This window comes from Pieris rapae, chromosome 14 (genome assembly GCF_905147795.1).
Source record: "Pieris rapae chromosome 14, ilPieRapa1.1, whole genome shotgun sequence".
NCBI classification, from domain to species: Eukaryota; Metazoa; Arthropoda; class Insecta; order Lepidoptera; family Pieridae; genus Pieris; species Pieris rapae.
The window spans coordinates 7781225-7805380 of NC_059522.1; the positions used below are offsets into that span (position 1 = coordinate 7781225).

A 24156-nucleotide genomic window follows, 5' to 3' on the forward strand; every position below is an offset into this window, starting at 1 on the left:
TTTCATAATTTCCCCTAATGAAATAAAAAAACAATAATATTTTATACAAAATTTAATAGCAGTACAACTACACAATTATTATAACATCAAACATCAATAGAGTATTATTTATAACTAATGGTAGATAATCCTGTATCCTATCACGGAAGATTTGTTAAATAAACCTGGATTTTCTAGATTCGATGTTTAAAAGTTTATATATTTATATAATATTTCTATTTAACAAGTACATAGTACAAGATGAAACAAATTCACAACAGGTTCATATAACATAATTTAGGGTTGCAACAATTATTGACAGAAAGTTAATCGTTTTATATACTTTAAAACAATCATAGTAGGTGCCAGTGGCGTAGCTACCTGGATAGCACCCACTCAGGAAGTTGGTGGTGTCACCCCATCGAAAGTGAAAAAAAAATATATGATACAGGACATGGATCATTTATTAAAAGACCGCGAGTATGGGACGGGGAATCCCCCACGACAGCGTCAGGCTCTTTTGCGGGAATCCCCGAATTCTACATAGAGCTGAGTCAGTGGTAGTGGAGGAATCCCTGAAAAATAAATTTTTATGCTAGCGATTTGTTGTTGAGAGCGGGTGGGTGCCAAAAAAGGTGACACCCAGTGCGCCCCGCTCCCGCCGCCCCCCTTTGCTACGCCACTGGTAGATGCTATGATTAAATGGCACGCAACAGTACAAACACAAAACTAACTGATGCCAGTTGTTAAGTAAAATTTCTTTGAAATTGCTTACAAAATATGGTAAGTATAAATTATAAAAATAGTAAAATGTTTAATTATCAACAAAATTAATATAAAGCAGTGTATGCATCAGCACAATGGGGAATTCTGTTTTGCTTTGTATCCTGGTAATCAGATGCTTTTACCATAATCCATACATTCAAAGTTCCAAGTCATGATCTAATTCTAAGCGACATTTCATGGACTTTCCACTTTCCTATTTTTGCCAAAACATATCTACTTAATACCCAAATTTAGTTTTGAATAAAAACAGCTGTATACAATAACATTTTCGTCAGTATAAATACGAAAGTATATATAGGAAATTTATTATGCACACTATGGAGGCCGTTCAAGTATTACGTAAGCACTATAGGGGTGAGGGGGAGGGGTCGTTGATTTTCTTATTTGGTGATTACGTCAACAGTAATTACTCTTTTACACATACATTGTCTGATGCTTGAAAACGGAATACATTTTGGAGGTTTTGCTAACTTTTGCCGACAAGAGGGGAAAATTGCAGTAAACCTGCTGACGTAATACTTGAACGGCCGCTAAGACTAATAGCAAATGACAAATAAAGAAAAATTTGACAACAAACTTTCAATACTTTCGTTTCATTAAGGGCCTGTTTCACAATGTATGGATAAAGTACCAAATAGCTATGCAACACCATTTATTCGAAAGATAAAAATTCCAAGATACTTCGACACTGAAACTACAACACTACTGACAGTCATAAAACGCAAAAATACTGTTTATCCTACAAATAATAAATAGTTTATTTGGAACTTATCCGGACATTGTGAAACAGACCCTTAGTGTCCTAATCAATGTGAATTCGAGTAATAGAGTTTAACGCCAGAAAATTGATAAATAAATCTTTTTTTTAGACAAACAAAATTTGTGTTATACTTTGGAATTCGGACTATAGGCGCCATCTTTATTTGTCACTTGCTAACATTGACATTAAAACGGTCGGTTGTATTAATACTTTTGAACATATTCAACAACTTTTGTGAATGGCAATGATTTTCAAAATACGCGACAGTTTTTTTTTACCAGCCCTTTCAACCGATTCCAGGTTGAAGATTATTAAGGAACACTTTAATAATCATAGCGCAAACTAATAACATAAGTATTAAAGTGGCGATAAGTCACACAAACTTTCATACAATTGACGCAGACATACGCATTTTACTTTGTCCAATCTATTGATGAGAAAATTAAAAAATAACAATTGTAAAATCCTAATAAGTTAGAAAACATGCTAGAGTCAAACAGTCATCCAACATTGGACTGAGTATAAATAGAACGAAAAAATATCAGACCATTGACAAAAAAGGAAATCTCGAATTCCGTTTAACATTTCCTTATTTGTCAAATAGGAAAAGATATTCTTTATAATCTATAAACTGACAAGTCAGATTAAAAGCAAGAGATTCGTTAAATTCGTTGCAAATGCAAAGGGAATGATATTTAATTGGGAATGTTTTATTTCGGCATAGTGTAAAATCTCGTGAAAAATTTTCAACAAATTAATCATTCCGAATTTGTTTAGATATTAAATATTAAATACTTAGCACTTATAATCAAATATTTAACGTAACGTATAGAAAACGCGAGCAACGCTCCGTGGGCGTATTTGGAACAAATTTAAAAACTAACGATCTTATTTCGATGTTGGTTTGTAATAAAATTAATTTATTATGCAACAGTTATGTCACAGTCTTAATATGCATAAACCTTATTCGTGTATATATTGTATATTTGAATTGTAAAAATAAATCAAAACATAAATTTGATTCGCAATAACATTTTTAGGGTCTTAGATTTCTGTATCTGTTTTATCATTTGTCAATCTAATATGCAAGTATACTCTGATTTTTAATTCTGTACAATTCTGACAGTTATCATTTTCTGACATGTCAGAGATGACATACCTTTTTGGACAGTCACATTTTTTAATTTCAATACGAGTCTGAACATCTGATTTAATAGGCAGTGATGCCAGCTGAAAAATAAAATAATGTTATTAAACTTAATTCAATATATTGTTCGTGATATTGAAATATTTATTAGTTGTTTTAGGCCACTCGAGTAAGTATTTTAAATATTAACCTTTTTGTAGGTAAAACATATAAAATACATAGAATTTTATTTTATTGCCCTCAAATGGGTCAAATTTGTTCCTTTTTCGGCGGGAAACTTTTTACGCTTATGAAATCTCAGGCTTCTACTAAATTATAAATCACAGTATAGGTGATCAGCCTCCTGTGCCTAACAATTGTCAACTTTTTGGGTATAAGGCACGATTCCTCACGACGTTTTCTTTCACCGTTCGAGCTAATATATGCACACATAGAAAGAATGCAATAAATTGTAGTAAATCATTAGGAATACTTGACAAATGCATGACAAAATATTTGATTGGAAACATTTTATCATTACCATATATCTATGTCGCAGTAAAGTAGTTAAATCAGAGAGTTAATTGAATCTCTAGACAGTTAATTAAAGATCGATATTCATTAAGTCAATCACTGCGACATATACACATTCAATCGTTTTTAAATGTTTGCTAAAGCGAATATATTTATAAAGATATACTATGTTACTAAATCTAAAACATAGATATAAATAATATATAGAATAAAAACTAACAAAATCGGTGTTATCGTCTTATTTCATCACCTTTCATAGACTTACTTTATTGGCACCATATAAATTTACTTTTTTGCATTTTCTTTAAAATCAGGATAACTTTTATCACAGGACATAGAAGCTTTTACAAAACTTAATTAATCACTGATTATTTCTTTGGTGAGACGAATTAAATACAAATTATCGAATTAAGCCCTTTATAGCAAGGACATTCTCGAGTCGTTGGCTGAGATTCAGAAACTGGATAATGTTTTGTCGAAATACTCTGTTTTATTATAGAACAGGGGGCAAAAGGGCAGGAGGCTCAGCTGATTTTAAGTTATACCGCCGCCCATGGACACTCTCAATGCCAGAGGGCTCGCGAGTGCGTTGCCGGTCTTATTCAAATACTCATCGTATTTTGAATCGATCGAAATCAATATAGGGCTTAGTTTTCACCAAGTGATGGAAATCGGTGACTCGAAGGCTAAGATGCTAATCTGGCGCCACCAAACGGACAATCGCGGAACTTAAATAATATTTCAACAGAAATAATTACCAATTTTTTTTTTGGTTGAAAAAAATACATTTCCCTGCGTTTGAAACTGATTTTTTTACACCTTATCAAATTGATGTTTTTCTTGCAGTTTTAGATGCTTTGTTTTTTTAGTCAAGTTCTATTTGCAAGCACAATTCAGTTATTTTAATCGCTTGTAGTTTAGATCTTTAAAACATTTCACTGCAATTATGCCAAAAACTAACCATTGTAAAGTTTCACAAGCAGCAAGCAATGGTTTTCAATACGCCCCGCTTTCGCATCATCACCAAACGTAAAGTGTTTGACAGGTCTTTAAGGCCCGAACCCAATAATTAATCCACAATCTCAGATTAAAAACAATCTGAGATCAGACCGTGACAGTCCTATCTGCATGCCCAATAACCAAAACCTACAAAGACAATCTATTTTTCTCTTCAGCCTTTAGACTCATATTTGATAATTAATATAATCCAAATACAGTAAATAAAACCGTACAAATAATATTAAATGTATATGTTTTAAACATATCAATAAGATTTTTAATTATTTAAAAACAGGTGTAAGTTAAAATCTTAGGATAGGATATTCGCACAGTTGAATTGTCATTTTCATACAAAGGTCTATCCGATCTACCATGGATAGCTTGTATTGACAAATGGCTATTACAATCCGTCAATTGGTTATTAGCACACTTAAAATATATTTGGATTAAGATGTCTATCTCCGATGGTCAAAAATGGATTGAGATAGGTTATTGGGTTTGGGCGTAAAACTATATTAGGTTAACCAGCAACAATGAATAAAGTCTCGTTTCTGAGTCTAAGAACTTAAACAAAATTCTAAAGTTTGATATAATAACTTGCTTTCTGCCGCCTCGTTCAATCAAATTGTGTTTACGCTATGATGAAAAGAGACAGAAGAGTACATTGAAACGGTACATTTTACTAGTAATATGAAAGCATTTATTTCATATCGCAACAGATAAAGTTTTAATTATTAACAAATGAATTAGGAATGTAATAAGCAATATTTTTGACATTTAAAGCATTTGATTTAAAGATCTTTTATAATTAAGCCGATTTGAGTGTTTTTAAGGCAAGTAAGATCAGCCTTGTGAGAATTATTATTTCATCGGGATTCATCTCCGGCGATGTCTCTTAACCACTAAGCCACGGCGATTTAACTCCTTATATCTAATTAGCACAATTCCTATATTCAACGATTATAAATCCGTACGTTATACACAAAACAATTACCAATATATACTAACTCAAACATGAATTTCATGAATATCGGTCGAGCCGGTAAGAAGCATATATAGAATTACATAAGAAGAATTATTGAATTATTTATTTTAACATTCTATACAGAATCAATAGTTCTAATAAAACATGTCTAATACAATAAAGTAAAAATGAAAAAATGAGTTCATATTTGTATATATTATACAGTTTTGGAGTAAAGGAAAAACGCGTTTTAATCCGCTAAATATGTAATATGCCATACTCATTCCTCGCACCACCATCGTTGGAAGCGACGAAGCTGTTTCTCTAGACGTCATTCACTTGATTGTTCACCTGAAAGTGTCAGATTAACACTATTAAAAAATTAAGTCTAAATATGTATGTATGTAAGAAAATTAAACTTAAATTTGTTGCTTAATATTTATTTTGAGAAAAAACATATAAAGTTTGCTAAATCAATTCTTTAAAGGCCGGCAACGCACTCGCGAGCCCTCTGGCATTGAGAGTGTCCATGGTGGCGATATCACTTAACATCAGGTGAGCTTCCTGCCCGTTTGCCCCCTGTTCTCTTAAAAAAAACACTTTTTATTCATAACAAACAATTTATAATTTTAAATTAAAAATGACGGACATCATAGACAAAACAAAACTAGTTTCTTTATCACAGACTAACAAATAAAACTAAATGAACATTAAAAAAAAAACAAAATAAATAAAAAATCTAATTTTTTCTTTAAATGTTTAAAAAAGGGCGTGCGTACAAAGTGCACATGTCAGAATTGAAACTTCTTTGTAAAATTATTATTCCTAAGATAAAAGCCTCAGTAGATGATCATGTACTAGTATATGATCACTCCATGTATTTGTATATCTATATTCACACTGTTTACATTCTGTATACGTGCTTTTGATAATATATAAAAAATGTGCGTTTACTGCACAAGACTATGCGATAGAATTTCAATCTAAAGTTCTAATATGTAACTTAAAGAATACATCAACCAATAGCGCGTATCTTTTATCAATCTCCCTTTCTCACTCTCAATAAATCTAAGTATTTAAAATATAAGGTACTCAAAAGTCGATAACGCATCTAAAAAATTACCGCGAGCTTCTTTTGCTCAGGCAATATTAAAATGATTATTATATTTTATTTAGAGAATAGGTAGGCACAAAAATTTTAACTACATTTATTCTATATGTCTCAGTGACTAGCCTTCTATACCCGACATACCACGATTTATGGGTCGGTTTTCTAACGAGTGTGTTAAATGCGTACATAAAATGGCGTACACCTCGGTTCCGAATTTACGTACTTTAGACATAAAGCACTGCTTATATTATTTAAAACAAATTTAATTCTTTCAAAATAGCATCTGAGTTATCTTTTGCTTCCTATTTTATAATCACATAGTTTCGATGATTTTTATTTTATGTCGGAGCATATGCTAACTGCGGACTTATAAAGAAAATTCCATTGGAGCACAGCCTATGCCACTAGGCCAATACGTTACGTTACTATTTCTAACGTACCGTCATTATTGTTATGCCTGGGCCGTACAAGCCTCTCAGGGTGGGAATGGGCCAACTGGGTATAGTCGCGGAACACCTCGTTGTATGTGTCGTCGTTTGAGGACATCTCGCTTTCCCGCATTTCCTCGTTGAGTTTTGTGAGACGGAGTCTAAAAAAAATTAAAAACTTTCTATTGCGTAGAAAACTAAGTGGAGGTTATAGAGGCATTTTTCTTTAAATTAAAATATAATCATAGTCTTCTTCCTTAAAAGGCTTTTCTTTCTAGTGCTTTTTTCTTTAAATAAAAAATGTAACATACAATGATAGCATGTTTTAATTATATTTCGTTGCGTTTATAAGTTGAAAATATAATAAAGGGCGTCTTAGGGCCGATTTTAAACTTTAATCTAAAAAAAAATTTAAATCTTTTTTATGGCTTGGCTATGTTGCAGTCTGGCGCGCACCGCGCTTAGACTGTAGACGTACTTTTGCAATGAGTTTTCGTTGAGTGAAGCACAACGCAAGTTTTGTGATCGCTTTGAAATCCACCGTTTAAGTCACGCCCCTAACGTTCAGTTAATTAATTCGTGGATAGAATTCAAAGCGACAAGATATTTACTGAATGGTTCAATTAGCCTTCAAAACAGATCTGAGTCACTCATGCTGCCTCTTTCAGCCTCCTCGGTTCAAGTTTTCAACGAACCTTAATCGCAGTCCAAAAAATCAAACCAGTATAATACAAATATCGAAAATTTACTGTGAATTTAATGAAGAAAATCTCAAAAACATGTGTTTTTTTTGTGACACTGTTTGTTTATTTAAAGGGGAGGCACTTACAACGTAACTATATCCGCATTGGCCTGTTCGACTGCTATATCGAGTGGAGTCCGTCCCTGGTTATCCACTATTGCTTGGTCTGCGCGGTAGCGGAGAAGCAGACATACCTAAAACCATTAAAAGGAAAAGTGCAACATCACTCATTAAAATGGCCTCGACTGTTATCCATTAGTTCCTTCAATATGACGTTGGACATAATTAATTAATTTGAATTTGTTTTTAGCAAAACGTATAAAAGACAAAATTTAAAATTTCATCCACCTCTGAATTGTTAAAAGGGCCATCTAATGGACAATTAAAAGTGTACATTATATAACATGAATAAAACTTAAATCTTAGAATTGTCAAACCACATTTCTGTATAAAGTTTGACATATTGACTTATCTTTAGTAAAAGACGAGATTGACGAGACATGAAATACGAATTCAATATGTGCTTTAAAATCTAATTGCATTAAAAAATTATATAATTGAAATGGCTAAATTATTTACCTGTCCAGTATGACCAGCTTCGGTAGCGAGATGTAATGGAGTCATGCCGTCCTCATCTTGGTCATTGATTTTGCTGCCATTGAGCAATAGGAAGGAACAAGCCATTACCGATCCCTGGAATTGTCAAAAAATTAGATATATTGTACCTATATCACTTATATGTTTCATACTACAAAAAACGTCGAAACGTCTTTGAACGAATTTTGTAATATCACATTATTAAAAAAAAAAATAGAATGTTTTTTTCTTTTTGCCTCTTTCACTAGCTTGCGTATATAATAACTATTAATAATGATACGTAATATCACAAAACAAAAAAAAATAAATATAATGTTTTTTTCTTTTTGCCCTATTCACTAGCTTGCGTATAATAACTATGAATAATGATACGTAATATCACAAAACAAAAAAAAAACATTATATAAGTGAAAGTTATATAAGTAAAAGATCACTAGCTTGCGTAAAATAACTATTAATAATGATACTCACGCTCAACACGGCGCAATGCAGCGGCGTACGTTGCCTGTCGTTCCTGCAGGTCGGGTCTGCGCCTGCGGCCAACGCGGCCCTCATCACGCACACGTTGTGCGCACGCGCAGCGCGGCATAACACTGCGTCGCATGACAGGCAGGATATGTCTTCTGCGTCTGTCAATCACCATACATAGTAATTAGACAGACAATTTATATTTATGCTCCGTACTCAACGTACGTTAAACTATAATAAACCAACTTTCCAGACATTTTTTACGACAGATACAATTTTTTTTATATACAGTTTGACAGATTGTAAAAAGGCTGTAACTTGATATACGACTCAGGAAATGAGGCTAAGATACTTATAGAACGAATTTGTTGGCTTGTAAAAGTAGATGGCAAGTGCTGTAAATTTTTTCCACACTAAGACAAGTTCTTTGATCTTGTACCTTGTGGATTTCAAGTGACCAGGCTCTAATTAAAGATTTAAGTTGGCGCCTGGTATACAGTACCGGTGATCTCAGAACTACAAAATTATCGCAATACAGCCATTACTTTCAGCATTAAACGTACACTGCCAAAGGGAACAAAGACTTTATTTTTATTTTTCTATTTTTTTTATAAGTAATTACTATGTAGGTGAAGATTGTAAATACTGTATATTTTTGGAAATAAATCGAGTATACAATACGGAAAATATTAAAGGCTTGAACAAAGTTAATTAAAAATTATTTCAATAGTTAAGATACTAAGCTTCTTATTGCCTCTTCTTGACTAATTCTGAACTCACCAAGATCATCGTCTTCCCCTTCTGTAGAGTCATGGTCTGAAGGCAAACTGAGGTCGACAGCCCTTTCACTTGACAACTCCTTGCCTATTAGGAGTACTGGACTATCGTCCGACTTGCTTGAACTCTCCGATACTGTTAAAATACAGAAAAAACTAATTCAAACGTATCATAACCTATCAGATTTTAAGAAAATAATTAAAATATTTGAAATATATACAAAACAACACACAAAAACACAACAAAAACTCTGTCGTTGGCATTTTTTCTATTTAAATAACAAGTTTTATGTAAAGCTTACTGATTGAATAGTCTAACACCCGTAAGTCAAAATTGTATTGAATTTTGACATATACAAGACAAGAATATTAACAACTAGCGGACTGCAAGGATTTAAAAAAAAAAATCTTTGTAGATATTGATATTAACATACCACTTGTATTGCTGTTGACGTCACTTTTTTCATCCTTTATAGTCTCTGGCACTGTGGTTGACGCACGGACTCTGAAAATTAATTTATTTTAAATCTCGTTATAACATTGTAGCAATAAAGGCAAGCTACAGAAACCTATAAAATATTAGTAGAGTAGAAAATTTAAAAAAAGGACGCAGTGAGGAAATTCTCTGCTAATACATTAATTATTTAAAAAATATTATTAACTTAATTGATTTATTAACTTAACGTTTTTTTGTTTAAAAATTATAAATTCTATTCAACTTCTGCTTTTGCTTATCTGATATCTTGCTTTTTAGTCGAAATAAACAAAAACATACAAATCTAATCGACACGTTTTACTTTACTTCGTATTTTAAGAGAGATAGAAATTGGACATTATGCAACATAAAACTCAATATTAATTTAATAAAAATTGTATTAAACACGAATTTACCCATTAAACATGGGTATTTTGTTAATTTATTATCTCTTAGATAACTATTGTATTACATTTACAATCTTGCTTTTCTTACTAATCTGTTATTCGCTATTAATTCTTACTAATCATTTATTCAGTATTTTCTATTACTAATAAATTATTCGAATAATAATAGATAAAATGAATTTGTTAAATTTACTCTGCGCCTGGATTTTTTCAAAGACAAATCTGTTTGTTGATTGTAATTAGAAACGAAATTCACACTCAAAAATAATTAAAAAGAAACATTTTATCTCTGTGCAGTGAATTAAAATAAATATTTACCGTCTCCTCGCTCTTCGTACCGACCACCGTCGGCCATTTCTCGCGGGTTCGTGTCGAGGCTCGCTCGCACTCACGATGTTACGTACGAACGATAACGACACGTACTTGGCACGAATCCATGCCTCGCGCACCGATCTGTTTGAAATTTAATAAACAATTGAAATAACCGAAAATGCATCGCTAATTTTGTACCGGACACATAGTTTACGAAGGCTTCTAAGGGAGTGGTTGAATTTTCGTTACACCGAAGACAGTTATTATTTTTAATAGGAATTCTATTATTACGACTCGTAAGTAATAGTAAAACAAAACGACATTACGAATACATGATTCAAATAAGTAGATTACTTTATTATTCCTATAAAATACAAGGCGTCATTGTTGTAAGATTTCATTGATTTCATAGGAATTATCTATTATATAATCATAACTAATTATTAAAACATTATCTTGCAACCTTGCTCATAATCTACAAGCAACGCTAAGCCAATTTTACGAAGGGTGCTTATAGAATGGATCAACTCTTAAAAGAGCGGCAACGTACTCGCGAACCATTGGCATTGTGTCCATGGGCGGTATCACTTAACATCAGGTGAGCCGCCTGGCTGTTTGGATCGTTTTTTTATTTATTTATTTAGTTTTGCGTAGTTAACGGAGGGCGTAGTTTTGCTCTTTCGCGAATATTGTAAACGTTTTTGAGATTCATAAGTATGCCCTAAGACGCATCTAAACTGAATAAATGAATTTTGATTTTGTTTAAAAAAAAACATACGTTTCACATTCCGGAGTTGCTCTAGGTATTGTAGAGCCTTCTGTGTTGGCTTCGTATATGAGATTCACCACTTTATTACCCAACTCGGCCATGACCTGCAACAATCGTTAATAACATTTTGTTTTAAATGCTTCAGTCACAGAGTTATAAGACTTATCACGTTATTCGTGAAAAGTAAATGAATCTCAATACAGAGTGCTTATTATACTTTTGACTCTTCTGTTAAATAGTGATTACGCTGCAATAGAAAGAGATAGAAGAAACAATTTCTTTACAACGCAACGGTTTAGTGTAAGTTTCAGAAACGAGACGTAGCGTTAAGTCTTACTTCTGTAAGTAAAAATTTATTGAATTCTGTCGGTGTCATAGATAATTAGCAAAGATTATTGACACGTCACAATAACTAGCATTTTATTTGAACTTTTAAATAAATACGACAGTCGTATGAGAGAGACAGTATTATAGATTATATGACGGAGTTTTGTCTGTATATAACTGTACATCATTTTGCTCCATTCTCAATAATATACTGCAATATGGGGATTTTTATTGATATTTTATTGGGTAACATAAGATTTCACACGGATCCTTAAGTTTTTTGAAAATAATCTATAGCCTATATTCATCGGGGATATTGTAGGTTCGCCATCGTGATTTTTTTCTAATCAGTGCAGTACTTTTTCTTTATTTATGTGTAGATATAAAATAATGTTTTTGCGGAAATATATTTTCACTAATTATATGTTTATGGATATCAACAAAGATTATTATTTCACTGGGTAACGAAGTAAATGCCAAGTAGTCTATAAGTACGTACCTTTATAATATCGGGTTCCCAGTCATCTAAGGTTAGCGAGCGCACTTTGCTCAGGTGTACGCCGAGCGAACGATGAATTCCCGAACATTCTGTCAATTAAGAGTTACGTCGTAATTCCACAAAATTAAAAAAAAACTAGTTTCCAATAGATTTACGGTTAAATAGAATCAAAATATATGACCATTACGAGGGATAAAGATTTGCACTGAAAAAAATACGTTTCCAAGAAAAAGGAAAGTAACATACAATTAAAAGATTATTTATGATTACATATTTAAAGAATACGTAGTATCAAGCTCTAGATAAGTACCGTTTATTATGTTGTATTCGTGAATCATTCGAGTATTATTAGAATTGGTAAATATTTCACGAAAAATAATTTCATAACGATTACATCGTATCAAATAACTCGTTTTTTTTTATAATTGGTTAATGTACATAATACTCATACATACAAATACATAAATATATAAGGTCATTATATATTTATGATTTTTCTGTCATCGTAGGAGCTTTGAGCACTGACACACTAAAAAAATTAAGGCGAAAAGAAGTTTGCCGGGGGCAGCTAGTAATAGTTATAATCAATTAAATTATTTATTATTCCATTTTCTGTCAATATTTCAAATATTGTACCAAAAACAATATATTATCTCCTTTATGGAGCTTTACACTGTAGTGATCTGTTACTTGTAGAAAACCGATTTAATAGTTGGATTGCAATGGCGCAGAACTTTTGTAAATACGGCAACAACGCTGTGCTCTACTTTACTATGGCCTCGTCCGTAGATCTGTGTGTGTATAATAAATAAAAGTTATCTTACCAATACATAAAGTGATGCCAAGATTGATACTCGCCCAACGTGGGTTAGCACTGCCACAATCACAGCAATAGTTGTTCCCCGGAATACTTAACAACTGCTCCCATATCCTGAAAAAATATTTCAATTTAATAATCTAGTGGCGTAAAAACACTGGCATCGGATTGTATCCGTTTCGATCATTTTTATTTCATAGATTTTTGTTTTGGTTTCCTCGCGATATTTGCCATAGCAATGCTTCTAGCTGGTTAGAAAAAAGGTGAACAATCGAAGATTGAAGGCTCGGCCTCAGAAAAGACACAGACAATATGGCCAAGAATTGAGCAGTTCTATAAATAAAATGAAAAAACTTATTTCTAAGCGTTCGGCCCTGTGATAAATAAAATGATGTATACATAAGATTATTACCTAACTTTTTTCATCAGTGGAAAAGCGACGTTATTTCTATCTCCATTCGGTCTTGTATCTGGCACCAACACTAGTTGAGAATCCGGGTTATCTCTGCTTTGCCCCTGTTGTATGGCAGAGCGTATCCCATTTTGCAATGCTTGTATCCAGAGATTTAACATTTCCTCCGAGTCTGCTTGCAGCATGTGACTTCTGATAAAAAAATAGTGAACCATTTGCCTGTGTACTTCATGGGAGGAAATCTGTCTAATAAATTCGAGAACTTATTACACAAGACACGCTCACAACTCAGACAATTTGTGCATCGCAATTATTGGCTTGTGGGTTCGTTACAGATACCAAACGGTTCGTTTTGTGATACCAGACATCGATAGTCACACTCCCAAGAGGCTCGCGAGTGCGTTGCAGGATTTTTAAGAGTCTAGTCGTAACTAGCTGTCACTGACACAATATTATTTTATATATTTCTATATATTGATATTATTTAATTTTGTCACTGTCATTTTAAATCACTCACAATTTTCTGGCCAATCAACTACTATAAAAATACAAAAAAGGTTTTGCAGTTTTGTCTATGACAACTTTATCTATAGACAATAAAGAAACAGTCTCATAGAAATGCATAGTCTACGAATGCCTAAAGTTTACTTCAGAATTTGTTAAGAATTTTACGAAATTAACATAATGGATGGAACAAGAAGGATTTGCATAAAACTTACTTTGAAGGTGAAAGTACTTCGAAACAATAGCGCCTTTCGCCATCGACCACCAGTTTAACGGTACACAATCTTAAATCCTCTTCCATCACTGTCACGTTTAGTTCGCCTGTCCTCTTTCTGTCAAGTATACAAATGTCAAATTGATTAAAATATCCTGTCAGTATTGTTCTAAATATCTTTAAAAAAAACAAATGTTCTACGGAATATAGGATTACCAATTTTTGTGATATTAATTGAGTTAAATACTACTAAAATACAGTTCTCACTACATAAATGTTTTATGTGATCGGTTTATGATAATAAATTAATATTACAAAATGATTTTAAAACTCGACAATTAAGTTTTCGTGCCTTCAAACCACTACTGTACACGAACGGATTTCTCTTTCTCTATCTGTACAATTATGACATGTTACACTGAACTTACAGAAAAAAAAGCATCTTTGACTGCACTGATCATCTAGTTGTTTATAAATAAAGAAAATCAAACAAACAGATACAAAGTCCAAATAGGAACCGGATTATTATAAAATGATTTTAAAATCATACACCCATTAATTCGGGATGAGCTTTACTATATAACGCAAACTAGGGAGCTGTCAAATGTCAAGTTTGACATTTATACCAAACTCACATTGGCAGAAGGTTCGGAAATGCGTTACCGGCCTAGAAACCACTTACTAAGTTGAATTGGTTCTGGTGATTCGGTTACTGGTTAGTCGAGGTTTCGTTTAGCTATTTCCACAATTTCCAAAAATATTCTTTAAAATGAGTTGAGTTGAATGAATTCGAGTTAATATGAAATTTCATATTCTGCCTGGACACACCGAGGAGTTGCAAAGGATATTTTAATAGCGGAAAACGTGTGTCTCCTTTGGGTTGGACAAGATTAAGTAGACAGTCAGACAGTAACCCGGATAGTCCATGCGAAAAGGAACCACTTAACAATAAACACAACTCGTTTCAGTTTTGTTTCAGAGGAGTAAAAACATAGAAACAGCAAAACGCAATTAATTAGCGCGCCCTTGACCGCAATGACTTACGACCCACTTAGTTTTAGTTGAAGCGTGACCGATATGTTAATATGATACCTTACAAATGCTTTTTTAATACTAGCTCGTACGATGAAGGAATACATACTTTCGACATTTAGACCCAAGCAGTCGGCGGTGTGTGTAGAAGGTATAGGGCCTATCTGCCTATTAGAAATGATTACCGAAAAGATACAGAAATTTGAGGCTTAGACCTAAATTGTTGTAGTGCCTTTATATAAGGACGTTCGGGAACAAGAATAGCACAATTTTCCAGTCGTATCGAATTGGTATAACAATTTAATGTATTTGGCGCCAAAACTACTTAACGACTTTCCATATACGTACAGGAAATACTAAATGACAACAGCGTACACATGAATACTTAACACATAGACGATTTACAGCATTAAGCGTTTAAAACAAAAGAAATTAAAATATACCGTTAACCATATATTTTTGCACTCTTAAAGACACAAAATTAATTAAAAACATTTCTAAAATCAAAGCCTGTCTACGATTTTATTTAATAAGGCTATTATTTAGCTAAAAAATAATTAATTTATTTGTATACACGAAATTACCTATGAATGAAATAGCATAATCTGTACGAAACTCATCTGTCATTTTTATTCATTGCATTCTGGTAATTTATTAACTTATATTTTGTGTAGACTGATCATCTACATGCATATTAAGAAAAATGGCACAGATGCACAGTGCTTAACAGACGTCAATGTGTGGGTCTAAGGAATGCCGGTTTCCTCACGATGTTTTCCTTCACCGTACGAGCTAGAAAGGAACATCCATGATCATGAATGAATCCAACACTGCACTTGCAGTTATAAAGTGTAATTAGTGAGTTTTGAATAGGTCAGTTACAACTCACCTATAAACCAGTCGATTGTCATACAAATAGAACCATCTTCGATTCCACGTCTTGAAGGCGTTCGAGGTCCTCTTGAATAGATACCCTTGCATCCGGGGCATATTTTTAAGACACGGTGGATTAAGCATTCCATCCTTTTCCCCCTCTCCCTCGGCAGGCTTACAACTTGGCAGCACCGTATCTTTGCTATTAACAATTGTATGCCGATTCTCCATCTCTTTGTCGAGTGATTTTGTGTCGTTACGCATAACTGCGATCTGCAATTCGGTTTACTTTGTACGTATGTAGACCAATTAATTAACATTTTTGTATGATTGACACGCGATTATTGTTCATTAGTACGAAAAGTGGAGTTGATATGTTTATTAATTAAACCTATTTGTTATATGTATTATATTATATTTGTAGTGTAACTTACACTAGGACATTCCTGTGTTGTGTGCACGTATGTGTATTATTCGAGAAGATTCTCACTAATTAAATTTCAAAATTTAGATATGGAGAGACATCTCTTATACGACGACTAGCGTCTGCGTTGGTGGAATCATTACGGGTCTTAGGATACAATTAAAAAGACGATATGCTTGGAATAAGATATGCCTAGTGTGACAATCGTACGTCCACGTTGGATTGACATCTGTTATATTTCGCTAAGTATGGTTTCTGCGTCGCATCCCATAGACTAAGGTCTATTGATTTTTATTAAATTAATTTATAGTCTATCCAGTTGTGCCCCGCAGTTTTAGACGGCCTATAACTGAACTATATTACACAAGTTTAGTTCGTCAGTAGCTCATGAGAATCAACGAAACAAATAAAACAGATAATCGGCTTTAGTATTGTAAAGTAAGTGTAAATATTTGTTTAGTATTTCTTGTACAACTAAATAATTTTAAAATACTGAAACCACACATTCAAACGTGTGTTTATTTGTAGGAGATTCCAAAATGTTTATTTAAATGATTAGTTTTATATAATAACTGCCCTGCGAACTTCGTTTTTCCTTAATGCCTAGTCTGGCTTTTAGCACACACTAAAATGGAATATTTTGCTACGCTACCCTAGTGACAAACCTCAAAGTATCAAATAAAAAATAGGGTTTAATTGTAGAGGGTGGAAATTAAGTGTTGTATGTATTTTGATATATTGTATCATAAAAAAAATCGTCAAAAATATAAAAAAATTTTTGAGGTGAACGCCCCATATCACTTAGGGGTATGCAAAATAGATAGTAGCTGATTCTCAGACCTACTGAATATGCATATCAAATTTGATAAAAATCGGTCAAGCCGTTTCGGAGGAGTATGGTAACTAACATTGTGACACGAGAATTTTATATATAAGATATATTTTGATAGCTTTTTGCACATTTCCAATCAGCGATTTCACTCTCTTATAACTAATTTTTACATTAATGAGAATCAAATTATTTATTTAATGTATTTATTTGTATTAATAATTCTCTAGGCATCTCTGTCTCAAAACCCTTCGAAATATTTTTAACTTTACCTCGTCAGCCGTAGATTTCAAGAAAGGTTCCAAGTCTTCTGAGAGATCAGCTCCTTGATGGTTGTAGGTGCAACAGGCCTGAAGATACGACAGGAACTGTAAATAAATATCGTCGCTTACTACGAAGTATGACATCATTATCTGTGCAGTATTGCGTATTATCTTCATTTAAGGATAACGATAATAGACAAATTATAATTATGTTCTATAATTTCAAAATATTTATATTTATTAAAAAGATAAAGTTTTTTTATACTTATATGGCTTCTATTAGATGTTATTAGGTTAATAAACTATAATAACTTAAGACAGAGGGACCCTTAACTAATTAATTTAACCGACTTGCTATTACATGGATCTCCAACTTTTTATAGTAGAGGAACTGAGCTGAGAGATTAAGTTTTTTTAAAGATATATCAAAATTGTTATTAATGGCATTTATTTATTATTTCTAATAACTAGATTTAAATCTAGTTTAAAATCACATACATATAATATAATTAAAAACCTATATTTTGGAATTTGGTTTCAGAATATTTAACCGCCGTACTAACTTAGTAGTTAGGGCTAAATTATAAAAAATCCATAGCTTAATAATATCGAGTCCCGAAGGTTTAATTCGCTTTACCTTAAAAATATTAATAAACGTCCCCTATTGATGGGTAATCTAAACACTGTAAAAAATATACAAAACTTCCTTTTCTCTATGAAATGTCACTATTTCGATCCCAACACACTTTCACTTTACATAAATGCCTTTATAATATATTACATAGTCACGTTCAATAGTAGAATTCGCAAAACGTTTACCTCGATGGCCAATCACAATCGTCAATTTAAAAATCGAACACTTGTACACTTTCACCTTATACAGATAAATTTAGCTTCTTTAAACGCTAAGCGAGCAGCCTTGCCACCGCGCCAACGAAAACTAAGTACCTGTCGAACTTAGAATGACTAATCCGATGACGATTCGCCGATACGTTATCGTAGATTCCGTATCTACTATAACTTATTAAAACGTCATATCGGAATCATATTAGATGCTTAGTTAATAGATTTTTATACGAGGCGGCAGGCGTTTATTGGGTTATTTCATAAATCAGCATTTACTAGCCTCCGTCCCAAAAACAATTTCATTGATAAATAAATCCAGACGCTCATACAGGAGCCTACATACTTGGCCTTATATCCAATTCCAATATTTCCAATACCAAATTATGCAATTTTAATATTTTTTTTTGTACCAAAAATTTAGGACAAACACATGACATAAAAATATTGACGTCCATGCAAAACTATGAAAAGCGGTGTTATCAGTCACTCTACTACTCGACCGTAACATATAAGAACTGAGTTACTTTGGAATTTATTAATAATCCCATTTATGACATGTGTTATGAAGCGTAGGTTAAAGGATTTTTTACGCTTTGGAATGGAACGTTTCCTTTAGTAATCATTAAAAAAAATCGAGCTAACGAACCTAGAGAAAAATATTACTTTACCATATAATGGATCTTACCACCTAGTATTATCAAGTATGTATAAATGATGATAATTTCCGTAGAATTTTCCCAATTTTTCTCTCCATAAAAACCGCAGAGTTATGTAATAAATAAGAAATACTCAAATTGCTCCAGCCGTCTTTTTCTTCTCAGTAACAATTTTTGCGTTTATTTTTGAACTTATGTGTAGGTTTTATCTTTAGTGTGCTTACTACAACTAACTAAATTTAGAAGGCTTGCAAGGAAGCGTACTGAGGCCAAATTAAGGCTACGAATTGCAATAGTATCTTTTTTTTATATATTTAGTGTTACACATTATTGTTAATATATACATATGTATTTATAAATGTTTAGGTAAAGATAGCCTTTTTCTTTCGAAATGTTGTGTCTTTTGATTGTCTCTTAAGAATATAAGCATAAAAATTTGGGTTTTAAGCGTATGTTTGAACCATAAATTTGTCTCTTATTGAACAAAGATACATAATTCTTTCGTACATAAGGTAAGTCAGTTAAGATATAGGGTATATTTAGAATGTGATAAAACAATAAAGTTTCGGCTACGACCATTTTAGTTACCAGTTCCCACGGGCCAAGCAAAGAGCGTATTGTTGTGTCGAATAGCACAGACAATGCATAATCGCAATTAAAATCCATCGTCACCTTGGTGAATTAAATTACGCAATTAAAATTGCAATCACTGACACGAACAGAAATGTGAAGATTGACCTCATATCAGAGCTTAGGGAAATACAGAAACGAAATTTAGCGAACTGTATGAAACCTCCATATATCAAAATCCAACACGTTTTTGCTATACTTCACTCGAAATAGACTATTTGATCATCATTATAGAATACTTACCCACACCCTTTCAATACTATTTATTCTGTAGTGGTTTAATATTTATTTATAGGAAATTCTATTTCTGTGTTTGTCAAGAAACAAAAAGCCAAAGCCAGACACTTTTATTCTTTTTTTATAGAACGGCTCATCTGATATTAAGTTATACCGACGCCCATACCCAATAACCTATCTCAATCCATTTTTATTCATCTGAGATAAACATCATAATTTAAATGTTGTAAAAAGTGTACCAATAACCAATCGACGGATTGTAATAGCCATCACACATTACAGGTATCTTAAATCTTAAATTTTTTACAGATTGTTTGACCTGAAGTCGAATTGGTACGGTCAAAGAGACTGGTTTAAGATTTTTTTGGGGATTGAAACCAGTATCATATGCCTGACATATAAACTATAATGACGTAGAAAAAGATTAACGCACACAGCCAATCCATGAAAATTATTTGGTATTACCCAGTCCATTCACTAATTATATACAACTGCGCAAACAAACATACGATCCCAAGGATACAAAAACATAACGGTAATGTAAAATTATGGTAATAACACAAGTATTGACGTAATAAAACAGGTGAACGCGACGTAGCAATTACTACATTACGAATTCAGTGTTGATATGATTACTTAGTCACGCATTGTGTATTATACTGATTCGATAGCCTGGGTGTTACGCAATGGGAGCCCTAGGAGGTTCATTAGAAAATATATGTAATATGTATACATGCCCCTTGTGCGAAAAGATATACACAATTGTTACATGTGCCTCGTACGAATATGATTTATCTGTGTAATCGCCAATGTATTGGTTTTAGCTAACTGCAATACAATAATTTATGAAGAAAGATAATTTAAGTAGACATTTCCTTTCTGGTCTGTCTTAATATTTTTTAAATTATCTTTAGTTAAAATATTAAATTGGTTTGTGTAATGTTGAATTTATTTTTTTACTCTCTTATCTATTGATGTTACTTATTTCACTTATTTGCTCTTTCGTATATTTTGTTTACAACGTAATCTGTTTTGGCTTTGTATATCAGCTGAGTGTTTTATTCTGTAATATGTGTATGATAACATACTTATAAATAAATAATTCGCCATGTTAACAAAACCCAAAAATCAAATGCGGATAACTAACATACACAGTCACATAGTACAAGCAAGCGTGCAACGTAACTTCAGAAGCGATTTCAAGGATTAAACTGTATTACATTTTCAATAATTGGCTAGCATTGGTGCCTCCGTACAAAGCCCAAACAAAAACTAATTTCGTTTTAATAGCGCTGACATCGCAACTTTAAAGTAGGTTAACCAACATGAGAGTCAAAAAAATATATAGATTCTATAAATGATTTTACGGCCACTTTTTTAATAAAATAAAATACGTTTATTTTGGAACATAGGATCATAATGGCATCACTTATTCCACGTCATTAAATTCGAGCCTGTTGGCATCCCTACTCATCGGCAAAGAAGACAGAAGATGTTGGCCGAAAGAAAAAGCCGGCGTAAAAAACTCTCGGTACTCTTTAAAAAAAAAATGAAAAGGAATTCCTTGGGTAGGAACACAAATAAGGCTGAAGAAAACCTTTCAAAAGCCACATAGTGGTGACATATTTCATTTATGCAATTAATTTGACTGCGAAAGACTTTATCTCATTGTAGTTTCAGTTTTCAGGCTTTCAAATATATTACTTTGATACCGGTTGTCTCATACTTGAATGCTAATTGATAATTTATGACATAATAACCTTCTTCCTAATTAGTGCAGAAATTATTTAATTGAAGGTTGAAATATGGTTGGGGCAGACAAGCTTGTTAAGCTACACATCTCTATGGCAAGGTCTCCATAAATTTTATTATTTCCTATATAATATTTTAAATTTAGTATCAGATTGACATTATATACTTCAGCTGATTGGTTAACACATATACTTTAATGTATAATATCCTGTAATCCTCAATAAAGGCAGACAGAAACATCTGTTCCATATAGTTTTGGCTATATATATTTATATTTTTAATACTAAGCACAGAAATATGTACTACTTACAGTTGCCAATATTTCATGTCGTTTTCTGGCCTGTAGCATCGTAATCTTCTGAACATGATCAAGTGCAGTGTGACGGAAACAAGATCTTGTAGCCAGTAAGAGATTCACAACTTCCTCTACATCAGTTGCCTTGTGACGTGACACCTATATGAATAAAATATTACATACCTAATACATACAAATACCTAAATGATTAAAAGAAGGCATTGTTTGACGTTACGAGAAGCCCTCATTAATTCATTTAAAATACACCAACTTAATAAGTATTGCTAAGCCTTTTTAGTAATAGCAAAATAAACCAGAAATACTAGGGAGCCTCCTTATATGTTTCATAATAATGGGGAATTAGCTATTCAATTGTTATTAGATATATTAATTACTATTACATTATATAAACCAGTACCTGTGAATTTCTTATTAGAGCAATATCGAGATCATTTGAGATTTTTTCAAAGTGATGTTTGCTCTCCTTTACTCCTTTAATATCACTAAAAAAATTCAAACAATTATTATCAGTGAACAAGATGATTCACACTATAACTTGGAACCTGACAGTGAATCAGAATAATACATATAATAATAATTATCATTTATGTCATGTATGCTGAGTAAAAATAATATAATTTACAACAAGTAAAATTTAGATATATATTATGAATTATGGGTTAATTTAATATTCTATATTTAATTGTAAGACCAAACATTGAAAAACATAATGTGTGAGTGTGTTTTGTAATCGTATAAAAGAAAACAAAGAGACATTAATAGATCTCATATATCTATAATTTGTAATAACAAATCTATATATATAAAAGAAAGTCGTGTTAGTTACACCACTTATAACTCAAGAACGGAAGAACAGATTTGTGTGAAAATTGGTATGTAGGTAGCTGAGAGCCAGGAGACGGACATAGGATACTTTTTATCCCGTTCGACAGCGTTCCCGTGGGACTTGACATGAAACGTCAGTCACTATAAAACGTGGTATAACAAAAAAGAATCATACTTGGAATAATAAAACGCAAATGATAGCTATGTAATTGACGTATAATGACAGCTATGTAATGACGTATATATGACAATTTGATATTTGTAAGAAATCAATATTGAAACTATTTCTATTAAATAAATAATTAACAATTATAATGTAATGATAGTGCCATTACCCATTCGTATAATGAATGATTAATGTAGGTATTTAATTTTTTTGTATTTTTTCCAATAAAAAAACTGCTTATTAATTGCCATTAAGGCGGAACAAAGTTCGCCGGGTCAGCTAGTTATAGATATATGAGATCATAAAAAAGTAGACTTCACAACTTTTATCATTCCAATTTTTAGAATATCAAAGGAATTTGTAGCATTTGTATTAAAATATAGCAATAACAGGTTGTGATCATACTTTTTCATTAACAGCTACAATACTTACACTTTGATAAATGCACTGAGATTCTTAAGTATAGTCCTTGATGCTTGATCAAGCAATATAGAGTGGAATTTAGTCATCTCTTGCAGAGCATGTATCATTCTATTAAGCATAGACATAATCGATGGGTCCTCAGAGAAGTTACCACTCAGATCCCATAGTGCATTTGTAAATATGCTGCAAAAAATATTGGTATAAAGTAAAACTTGAATATGATTAAACTCAGGAGGAACCTATTTAGCCACATTCTGTAACCATTGATGTAAAACAATGGATTTTTGAAAGACTGAAAGACTGTGTTATGTATTAAAAACATGAAAACTCACCTTCTCTGGTTCATGTACGTTTTCCCCGTTTCTATCATAAGAGAACATGTCTTAAGGATTTTATCAAGCTTTTGTTCCAATGCGTCAATACTAGATTCTTCTGTTTCCAGCTGTTCCCTAAACATTCGTTGTTGATATAATTTAATCACAAAGCGTGGACAAAGATTCACTTTCTATTGCACACTTTCAACTAACAGTTTTGTAACTTACCTAAATTTGGGAGAGTCTCGTAAACATTCATCAAAATCAATTACAGGCTTCATCGTGCACTTTTGTAATACTTTATTAGCAAACAATAAAGCCCATAGCTTAATTTTTTTCTTGAGACTTGTAAATAACAAAACATAAATGCTACACCAAATGAAAATTCATACAAATATAAAATGTTCATACAAAAACACAATACAGTAAGCAAAACTAACTCAAACAGCCGATTTTACTTTGATGATTGATTGAAGTTTGTATTCAATAATCAAGCTTTATATGTCAGTGATTAATAAATGACAATTGACAATATGCCAAAGTCAAGATTCACTGGTTTATTGA

The 24156-nt window shown here is 32.3% G+C and overlaps 1 protein-coding gene across 2 annotated transcripts; it reads right to left on the bottom strand.

Moving 5' to 3' along the window:
* Positions 1-39: 39 nt before the first annotated feature.
* Positions 40-24063, bottom strand: LOC110998040 (arf-GAP with coiled-coil, ANK repeat and PH domain-containing protein 2). Of its 2 annotated transcripts, XR_006750596.1 has the most exons (21): positions 23821-24063; positions 23611-23727; positions 23288-23461; positions 22262-22346; positions 21859-22002; positions 17437-17532; positions 15928-16184; positions 14008-14124; positions 13289-13480; positions 12884-12990; positions 12060-12148; positions 11243-11337; positions 10471-10605; positions 9705-9775; positions 9275-9406; positions 8498-8655; positions 8009-8122; positions 7517-7623; positions 6700-6848; positions 5429-5499; positions 40-2755 (listed from the first exon to the last, which is right to left on the bottom strand). XR_006750596.1 is itself a non-coding variant. In XM_045630964.1 (20 exons), exons 1-20 carry the CDS (start codon positions 23871-23873, stop codon positions 5480-5482), a joined length of 2412 nt encoding a protein of 803 aa, XP_045486920.1. In that variant the 5' UTR covers positions 23874-24063; the 3' UTR covers positions 40-5479. The 2 variants fall into 2 exon arrangements, 1 of the variants encoding a protein (XP_045486920.1); XM_045630964.1 differs by having other exon boundaries at positions 40-5499.
* Positions 24064-24156: the final 93 nt, after the last annotated feature.